We start from the raw sequence: 10,896 nt of genomic DNA, 5'->3' as shown, positions 1-10,896 counted from the left end.
AAGAATCGGTAATATGGCTGCCAGCCGTTGGTTATTTTGTTTTTTTTTAATCGATGACAAGCGGCTTGCTAAAAAAAATGCAAACTAGCGGCCATTTTGACGTCTCTTTTCAATCGCCACGCTTGAAACGTAGGTATTGTTTTTCGGTTGAAATTATTATTCTAAAGAATAATGGGCGATCGTAAGTACATTTATTCTGTTGAATATTACTCGACAGTGTACTGACAATAATTTTAGAGTGATAACGTCTGTATTTTGTCATTTACAGCTTACGGCTCGGGCGATTATAGTGGCGGTGGGTATTCTGCTCAACAGTATTCTGTGCCACCACCTCAAATGCCTGCCGGAGATAGCAGTTATGGATCAGGACAAGGAGGATACGGTCAAAGTAATTACTCGAACCAAGCTGGAGGCCAGGAGTGGAATCAAAATTCAGGTGCGTGCGTTTACCTCAATTCGGCCGGCGTCATAAGGCGTGTGTGGCACTGACGGAGACTGATAAACGCTTTTGAGGGCGTCGTATCATATTGACTACATAACATAAAAATGTAGTTAGCTTCGTGTATCTAAATTAATAGACTATTTTCCCAGTTAAAGTGTAATTTCCCATCCACCCCCAAACGTTGTTTGTTCATTCACTATGCTATAGTCATAGATAATAATAATATAGTGAGAACATTGTCTCAGTAAATTTTTGTGAAATGTGTAACATGTAGTGTTGCCAAAATTTTACAACTGAACATGTTTCAATTTCAGGGAGCAATTCTTATGGAGGCAGCCAACCTGGGAGTAATTATGGGCAAAACTTTAACTCCGGCTATGGGGGGAGTGGGGGTGGCTATGGCCACGGTAATGACAGTAATTACAATGTGAGCGGGGGTGACAGGGGAGGAAACAGCTACGGCAGTGGAGACCGTGGCAACTCCAATTATGGCGGCAACCGTGGAGGCAGTAACTATTCAGGTGGAGACCGAGGGGGCTATGAAGGAGGTGACAGATCAAGCTACAACAGAGATGGGGGGAATAGAGATGGTGGTTATGGGTAAGTTTCCCTTATTTTTTCATAATTTTTTAATATAAATTAGGTCTATTAATTGTTATAAAATCACTATGGTAATTCAGTATTTAAGGTAGATTTCATGCAAATGAAAAAAAGATAAGGTAATTAGGTACTGCTAAGTAAAACAGAAGGTGCTATTGTTGAAGGTATAATATTCTTGTGTATTTGGGTGAATCTATGACTGATAGTGTTTTGGTACACAAGAGATTATAACCAACATTTAGTGTAAAAATTTATGTAGAAACATTATATTGGGTATAATAGACATGGCGACTGCTCTTATTCCAGGTTACAACCATATATTTTAAAATATTTTTACAGGACAGATTGTGTTTAAGTTTGTGTGACTATTTACAAACACCAACATAGGGGGTTTTCAAAATCTTAAACACCAATCAATCACACATGGATTTTTTCACAATTATTCAATTGATATGAATGCAGTGTGCACATTTGTTTTGGTAGTTCAATTGTAACAAAATAAACTTAGCCACTGAACACTTTTTTGAACACCAACTTTTACTTTCACAATAATAACTGGTCTAGTTACAATACTAAAGATAAATATTTTTATGATTCTTTAAAAATATGACCAGAATGTCCTTAAAATATTTTTATACACAAAGAGATGGTTCATATTAAATCATATTAAAAAAAAGACTAAATTGTGCTACTAAAGTAAGACAAGTTATCATCCTCAACTTTAACCAATACCCAGTACTCCCTTTGTCATTCATATTATTTATTGCTGATCGTACCACAGTGATCGGCTAAAATTATTGAAACTTCTTCATTTTGGTTTGGAACAGATAGTAGAGCAGAATAGTAAAATTCTACAGTATTCACTAGAAGAAAAAAGAGGTTTATAAGGTTTAACAAAAACGATGTTGTCTCACAAGGTATAAATAACCATCAATTTGGCAGTCTAGCAATATTGATGGCACTCATGTCTATACTGGTTATACTATTGGTTACACATTATCATGGTTAAGGATTATTATGCAGTTGAACATGACTATTTCTAAAGGAGTATAAACTACTTAAGTGTGCGTTCTGAGGAGTTGAGTCATGTAATTGTTACTTTGTTTATTTATCTAAGATACTAATTCTATTATGTAAAGTTGTACTCACAGGTATCGCTAATAACTGGTATTGTTGGAATAAATTTTGTAAATTTTTACCATTTTTTTGGGCTTAAGTTTGATATGATAAAATGTGTTCAAGTATTTTTTATTAGATGATAATTAATTTGTCAGTTGTTATTAATAGTTTTTCATTTCAATTGATATTTTTTATGTAAGTACCTAGGTTTAACATTTATCAATTTTGAGCATTGTCATACTTAGGCCCAGAAAACAGGGTAGTTAAATATGGTGCATGTTGAGTGTTTATGACTACAAGAGTAAGAAAAATTACCAGGAGAACAAAAATAAAAATCTCCATTGAATATCCCAGTCTAAAACATTTATCTTGCATCACCCGAAATATGTTACAGTTTAGGTGTTATTGAAACAAAATACAAAATTAAATCTACTGTACTAATAAGTAAATTTAGTAAAAGATACTATTTTGTGATTGACATCAAACTAAATCACTTCTACTGTAACATATCAACTACCTGCAGGGAATTTGGAAAAGTGTTTTATTATTTTACTGTATAAATTATCAATATTAAATACAAAGCATTGTCATGCACATATACAATTATAAAAATTGTTTATATGTATGCCATACTGTCCTTTCACTGCAAAGCTGTGAAAATTTCTAGATACATTTATGAATTTACTATTATAAAAAATATCTTTAAAAAAATCCTAATATAAAATACTTTTCCAATTTATTGACGCAGTTTACATATTTCAATTAATATACCTGCATGTGTCCAGAAGTGTATTATAATGTCTTCAAAAACTGTTCTAAGATTTTCAAGGTATCACGGTAATAACATTGTGGTAAAGAAAAGGATTCAACAGACGGACAAGGCGACTTGTCTAGGTGTACCTAGGTGTCGGTCAATCTTCGTGCTGCGTACGGTCCCCAGCCTGCCCAGTGTACTAAACGCCGTTTTTATTGTTTTAGTGGCGGCGGCAGGGGGGGTGGTTTTAATAAAGGTAAAGCTCCTCGCGATGAGCGAGTGGTGCTATTGTCATATTATTAATTTGTATAATATTGAAGGGCTGCCAAACGTCTTAGGGGTTTCATTTTGTACTACTTGGCTGTTGACATGTTTAGACCTGTAAAATAAAGCTTGATTCCTATGATATCAGGATGGAGTTTTAGCAGTTGCAAGATGGTTGTGCTTGAAATGTAATTGGATTTTTACATCTTTCATAAGGATCGTAGTTATATTTTGCAGAGTAGTACAATACGGTTTTTTAATCTTGCACAGCTATTTTCTGGTATCGCAACTTAGTAATCATATTTATTATTATTACATTTATTGAGAACATTTAAAGATAGGACTCGCTAAGATTCGCTGACAAATACTCAAATACTCTTCTTTCTATTTCAACTAAGACACAGACTATGTAATTACCTCCACATTGGACGTCGTAAGCCTGATCCACAAATTTTCGTTCCAATAGTACTTTTTTACCCCTGCTTTTATTAGGCCAGTGCTAATGATGAAGGTATAGTGTGGGTTACAATCACGTCAAACATAACCGTCTCTGGTAAGTCAGTTGGCTAAGCGCGCGCCAACTTCAAGAGAATTTAGAAACTTCATTAATCACTCGGACCTTGCTTATTAGCGTTGGTGAAATCATTTTCAGAATTGAGTCAATAGTTCCAAAACTCATCATTAATGGTACGAAGTTACTGATGATCGTTATAATATTATTAATATTGCAGACAGAGGTGATAATAATAATGAATCGTAGGGTTTTGTTAAACAAAGGTATAAACATAACATGGATAATACGTATTAGGAAATATTTTTTGGTAACTGTCTGGCGTAACTTTGCATTCCCTAAAGACACACTCCACTCAAGGGATGCTCATGTCACTCTGCTTTGATACTGATATATGTTTGATATCAGCATTATAGCGGTATGGTAGGGTTATGCCAGAGTATGTATTCATCTGGTGAAATTTGCGTTTTATCAGGTTTATAGGTAAAGTACGATTGTCAGCAGTCTGGTCTGAGTGCAAAAAGTATAAATTATTAATTTCTACGTAACCAAGTATACAGAGTAACTGGTATCAACTCAACAAATATTTTTTATCGCGTAAATGTTAAATTAAAATATTTTAGATAAATAAAAACCTCATCATTTATTTTATTTTAACTCTTTTTGAAATTAGAGGAGTCTACCAGAAACACTGTATATAAAAATTTGGCAGCCCTGTGGTTTTATATTATGTGTAATAGAAAAGTATAAAGAATTTAAATATGCGTTAGTGAAAACGGTAAAAATGATTAAAAAATGCTATTTCAAGAACAATATTTAGCGTGATGATAGGTCAAAATTATTGTCAAGTGTAAGGTGACGGGTTGGCTGGTTCGGCAAACTAACGGCCTAAGAAAAGTTTCAGAACTTTCAATACGTTTCTTTCGTTCAAAACCAGTCGCTAGGATAATCTAAGGAAGAGGCCTGTGTTAAGTAGTTAAGTGGCGGACGACCTATAGATATTAATGAGCACGATAATTATACGGGAAACTGAAATTTTAACTAGGCTGTGTTAACTAAGTTCTAAGTGTTACGTGTAATCAAAGAAGCGCTGCGTTCAAAATACTAAAGGTGTGTTAAATTATAACCTTAATATTAAAATATTCAAGAATTATTGTAAGTTAGGAAAAGGTTTCATTGTTTTAAAGTGTCACAAAAGGTTTATAAACGGAGGTATAAAATTGAACATACAATTTTACGGTAATAATGGAGTGGAATTTGTGTATTAATATTAATCACTCATACTTACGGACGAATTTCTTTTAAAACGTGGTTATTGGTCTGCTGCTGTTCCCTTGTGGTTTTGAAATTAAAACTGTCGGGATACCTGCTCAACAAAACAAGGTTCATCGTAAAGTCGGAAACGAGAAGAATATTTTGGTGGGCTTGCATCACTGAAAGCTGACAACGTAGAGTTGTGTAGAGAAATGTGTAACGAAATGCGTGCGTTTGGGTATTTGAACAGGGTCTTACACACCACTTTTAGCGCATAAGTCCACTTTACACCAAGCGAAGTATAAAAATATAAATAATCACTAATGTAAACTATCTTGAAAGATTTAAGTTTTAAAAAATCGTCAACTTGTTCGTGCATCGTCAAAATCCTGAGTTATAGTTTCGAATTGAAAACTGCGTGTTTGGAGTCCATTTATTTTAATTTTATTAGTTCATAGAATATAGAGAAACAGTAGCTGTTTTTGTAGTTAAAAAATACAAGCTATCAGGTTTTCTGCGTTTATGAACATTAACGGTATAATTGAATAATATAGTTTATTTTGCATGTAAATAAATAAACGTTTCTAATTATGTTATTTTTGCTAGGTGGCGGTGGAGGATACGGAGGCGGGGACCGGGGGGGAAGTGATATGGTCACCCAGGAAGACACAGTCTTTATTCAAGGCATGAATCCTTCTACGACAGAAGATGAGTTATGTCAACACTTCGGGGCTATTGGCATAATTAAAGTAAGTTATCGTTTTGAACTGAATGTCTTATTTTATTATACAGATATTTTTTACTATTTTTCACTAAACTCTTTTCTTTACTTTTTATAGATTGACAAAAAAACACAACGCCCGAAAGTATGGATGTACAAAGATAAATCCACCGGCCAACCCAAAGGCGAAGCGACCGTCACCTACGAAGATTCAAACGCCGCTTCATCGGCCATTCAGTGGTTCGACGGCAAAGACTTCAACGGCGCCACCATAAAGGTGTCGCTCGCTCAAAGACAAAACACCTGGGCCGGTGGTAAAGGTGGCGGCGGCGGCGGGTTCCGCGGGGGCAGAGGCGGCGGCGGCGGGCGCGGGGGCGGCGGCGGGCGCGGAGGAGGCGGCGGCGGCGGCCCGCCCTCCGGCAATCGCGAAGGCGACTGGAGATGCTCCAATCCTAGCTGCGGAAACACCAATTTCTCGTGGAGAAAGTCCTGCAATCGCTGCAACGAGGCGAAACCCGGTGAATCCGGAGGCGGGGCGCCGTCCGGTGGCGGCGGCGACCGTCGCGGCGGAGGCCCGCCCGGGCGCGGGGGTCGCGGGGGCGGCGGGCGCGGAGGGCCCGGCGGCGGCGGCGGCTCGTGGGGCGGGCGCGGCGGCTCGGACCGCGGGGGCGACCGCGGTGGCGACAGAAGAAGTTACGGCGGGAGCGGCGGAGGCGACCGCGGTAGCGGCGGTGGCGACCGCGGCAGCGGCGGTGCCATGAGGGGTGATGGCGGGTAATTTGAACGAAATTAATTTAAAAATATACTCGCATAAACACAAGCTTCGCTAACGTTCCCTACCGTATGACAAATGATAGTCAAGAGCCGACCCATTACAAAATGAACACGAGTGTAGGTCAACGGCCTAGCATGCTCTCCTACCGTACCGGGATCAAGCAGGCTTACAAATTGCGCGTACATAGTCGTGTAAGTCGGAAGTGTTAATTCATAACTCACGTTTTCTTTTCTTTTTGTTTCAGGGGCAGAGACCGCCAGAGACCGTATTAATTTTACGTAATGTAATGATTTATTGATAAAGCATTGAATTTGACATAAGTTGTAATTGTAATTTAGAAACAGAAGTTTAGATAGAACATTCAGTCCCACTCAGTAACATTTAGTGAGAAGCCACACGGTGCCGCATCACTGTACACATGTGGTATGCGGCGCCGCAATACGGCACCGTCTCGCTCAATCGAAGTGCGGTGTGCCTGCGGTGCGGCGTCAGAACGCACCGTCTGGCATATCATTGATTTTTATCGCCGCAGCGGCATCGCTCCGGCGCCGCGCCGCGACCGCATCGCACCGTGTGGCTTCTCCCTTAGACTGGGTTGCACCATCTTACTTTATCTTTGACAAACGTCAAAAATCTGAAACTCCCATACAAAAAGCACCGGTTAACGTAATAGTTAGGTGGTGCAACTCAGCCTAATTATTACTCAAATTAGCATAGAAGAGTTATCATATTTTTCGTAATGATTAAACAGAAACGTTTCTGAGTGCAACCATATAAAAACCGGTTTTTAATTAAATCTTCATTTTTTTAAATAACAGATAAGTAATGAATAACCTTTCTCGTTTTTTTTAAACTTAAAACATGCAGAACTGATAAATAATTATTAACATAATATTTAATTAGGAACCGGTTAAAATGTATTAGTTATATCGATGTATGGAAAAGTAAATGATGTTTATTGATATTTTATGACTGTTTGTAAGATTTATAGCAAATCATTTCCATATGTTATGTATTTTCTCAATACAATATGTAAAAGCATTTACTAGAATGATTGTTTGGTAAGTACTAGTAAAATAATGTTAAAACGTTTTTGTTAATCACATGACTAACGTTAAAAATGATAAAAATAAACTAGACATCTTGTCTGTCTCTATATTTAAGTACGATTTGTTCAATGGTTTACTTTTGTGATTTTAGCAATACTTATTATTGTTAAAATAATAGCAATGAATTTCTAAAATATCGTGTCGTGGTTTCTGTAATAAAAGTTTTAATATTAGACAAAAATCTGTTTTTATTGACTTGCTTTTTAGGGTTCCGTACCGAAAGGGTAAAAACGGTACCCTATTTAAGACTTCGCTGTCTGTCAGTCACCACGCTGTATTTCATGAACCTTGATAACCTAGTGTTTAGACTTCAGAGCCTCTTATCACAAAACGAAGACGTAGTGTGTGAAGAAGAGGCGGAAACGTTGCGAACCCACAGCGTCTCCGCCGCGCTCCGGTTGGAAAACTTGTAATCTGCCAGTGTGACAAGGCCCTTACGCCCGTATTCACAAACATTACTATGGTCTCACAGTGCGCGTGGAGCAGCAACGCTATGCGAAGTCGAACGCATAGCGTTGATTAGAGCTCTGCGAATTGGTTCGTGTGTAACACTCCGCAACTCAAGTTTGTCTATGATGAGACGACTGCGGCCGCGCGGTAACAATTGATTTCTATTGTCTCGACTTTTGGGGTTGATGACGGCGTTCCCCGAGCCGAATCAAACTCCGGTTAGATTTAACAATGTCTGTTTATTCGCAACGACAGTGCGAAGTGACTGCACTCCAAACAACGATAATACACGGGCGATGTTGTTACAACTTGTGTTACACAAAATACACTGCACCAGTGAGCATAAATTTACAATCCAAGTTCTTAGACAAGTTACCTACGACCAAGAGAGTTGGTTGGAAGCCGCAGGAAGTGACGAAAAGGCGCCAAGGCTTATCTGTCAAAGTCCAACTGACAGATTAGAGTTGTGATGCGTTCGGGAATACGAAATTTCCGAACGCTACAGACTGATATTTAGAAGGGCTACATGAAGTAGCTTGCTACATATATAGCTGTGATGAAGATGATGACATTCAAGCGATGCAGTGAGAGGCAGCACTGCTGCATGCAGCGGAGTTCTGAATCATCTTTATTTAGTACTGCTTCGAGACAGCCGGGCCGTGAGTTTAGGGGGCCCTGGGCTAAAGGTGGAAACGTTAAGTGATCTCATTCGATTATTTCTAAACTACACAAGATATCGAAAAACTGATTACTGATCCTGAAAGTGCTTCACGAGCTCTTTCAAACGATATCAGTAATAGGTTACAGAATTAACAACTGGATCTATCCGAAAAGTCAATGTTTTCAGCCTCCATACTAAATGTATGCTACTGCATTCTTACTTACAAATTATTCATGGAAAACATTGGTTTTAGGCTTTACTTGCTATATTATCAAGACATGAGTGCCATGACTATGGCAGTAGTAAATGTATGGAAACTAGAAACATTGAATTATCGGATAGATCCTATTTATTTTGTAACCTATTATTGGTACCGTTGGATAGAGCTCGTGAAGCACTTTCAGGATCAGTAACCAGTTTTATTTTCCTGTGTACCCTTGGCTGTTCCCTTGATGGTACAGTGGTAAATAAATTTTAACCGCTGTACCCTTGGCCGTAAAACCCAACCAACTTAAATTGTACACGTGACCAAGAGGACTAGCTTTTCTTGAATTTGGCCAAAAGACAAAAACAAATGAACATCGATAAAAACAAATGAAGTAACATGGATGTAGATAAAAGTAAAACCTAATTATAATTAATTAAGTACATAGAATAAAGACAATATTACGCCATTTTCCTGTACCACTTCTGAAATGTCAAAATTGTAGTATTGTCGACCGTCATGTAATAAAATAATACCGCCATTCCTCTCAATAAAACAAGGTATATCTCACAGATATAGATATACCTATATCTGTGGTATATCTCATCGTCAATGCAATTAGCTTCCATGATAAAATTCACAACAAATTTGTCCTAATAAATAAATAATGTAATTATTTTCTACTTTTTAGTGCAGGTTTTTTGGAGTCAGTTTTAATTTTTTTGTTAAAATTAATTTATTTCATGCTTTTTAGTTGATTAGTCCTTGTTATTCTCACTGAATATGGAGAGTACCTCTGAATATGGACAGTACCTATGTTTAATGAGATTGAGACTATAGTTTTCCATTTTAAGTGTAAATAATCTTCCCTACAAATACAGGCTAACTATAGCCTGACCAGGAACATAAAAACCCTGGCATAGAGGCGCGTCAATCGCATTTGATAGTGCAACACTGAGTACAGTCGTACCTGTGTTAAATTAATAGGCTAACTTTATGTATCAGGATTCAGGATTACGGGCTAATTTGATATTTTCATAAATTAACCAAAAAATATTATTATAGGTAACCTGGTTTAAATAAATTATATGAAACCATCAATCGAGGTAGTAGGATTTATTTTATTATTCATCAATAATCAAATTCAGAACTTGAATATTCAACTGCAATGTTTGGTCATGAACGCTTCAAACTCGGTACTTCTTTCCCAATTCCATAAAATTCAACACTTAGAAAGTGACAGAAAATTTTAAAATAGGTAGTTGAAACAAACCACAGCTAATTTTCATAGTGGACTGTACTATACGATAAACATGACAGTCAATTTGACAACCTTTGTCGGAAACATTATTCAATGAAAATATTGTTCGAACCCTTAGTATTTCTCTTCGACAAATACTTTAACACATTGTGAACCACTTTTCTTTCACGACTATAACAAGATTTTAGCAATTTAATTCACAAAATCAATTGCGCACATTTAAAATAAAGTTTGTTTACACTTTGACAGCAATAGACTGACATGCAAGGTGACATGTCAATGAAGTTTTCAGTTACTGTTGCCATTAAAAGAAATTAGTACCATTAGTTTTCCGCAACATGGCGAGGGTTTTTATGTTCCTGGTCAGGCTATACCTAATTTAAATATGGGCAACTAAAAAGTATCATCTAACTATTAACTTACAAAGTTTGACCTTTTATCATCAGCTCACCTAAAAAACCTGAAGTAATACCTATATGTACATACGTACCTAAAATATTTAAAGAATTATTCTCCAAATCCTAAGCTTTAAGGAGTTTTACCTTCCATCATCACCTCATCAACATTAGATGATGACTACCAGATGCATACTATACTTGAATATCTTTAGAATAAATATGAAAAACGATATACGTGCTTATAAAATTTGAGGGTTGCCCTCGATTTCCCTAAGATCCCATCATGAGATCCTGACTTGGTGACAATGTGTCCACTTCAGAAGTGTACCCTATCGAACAAAAAAAAGAATTTTGAAAATCGGTCCACAATTG

The 10,896-nt window shown here is 37.1% G+C and overlaps 1 protein-coding gene and 1 long non-coding RNA gene across 2 annotated transcripts; both read left to right on the top strand.

The window, feature by feature from the left end:
• Positions 1-70: 70 nt before the first annotated feature.
• LOC135072134 (RNA-binding protein cabeza-like) lies at positions 71-6,299 on the top strand (the record flags this gene model as incomplete). The annotated part of the gene is made up of 6 exons (XM_063966085.1): positions 71-181; positions 269-436; positions 757-1,042; positions 3,140-3,171; positions 5,551-5,693; positions 5,784-6,299. Coding segments are annotated over exons 1-6 (1,155 nt in total), but the record flags the coding sequence as incomplete, so codon positions are not given.
• A 1-nt stretch (position 6,300) lies between these two features.
• LOC135072260 (uncharacterized) lies at positions 6,301-7,508 on the top strand. The gene is made up of 2 exons (XR_010257385.1): positions 6,301-6,439; positions 6,685-7,508. It is a non-coding gene; the product is annotated as an uncharacterized LOC135072260 (long non-coding RNA).
• Positions 7,509-10,896: the final 3,388 nt, after the last annotated feature.

The sequence above is a fragment of the Ostrinia nubilalis genome, chromosome 5, assembly GCF_963855985.1.
Source record: "Ostrinia nubilalis chromosome 5, ilOstNubi1.1, whole genome shotgun sequence".
Classification (NCBI taxonomy): domain Eukaryota; kingdom Metazoa; phylum Arthropoda; class Insecta; order Lepidoptera; family Crambidae; genus Ostrinia; species Ostrinia nubilalis.
This window is presented reverse-complemented; position numbering and strand designations above follow the sequence as displayed.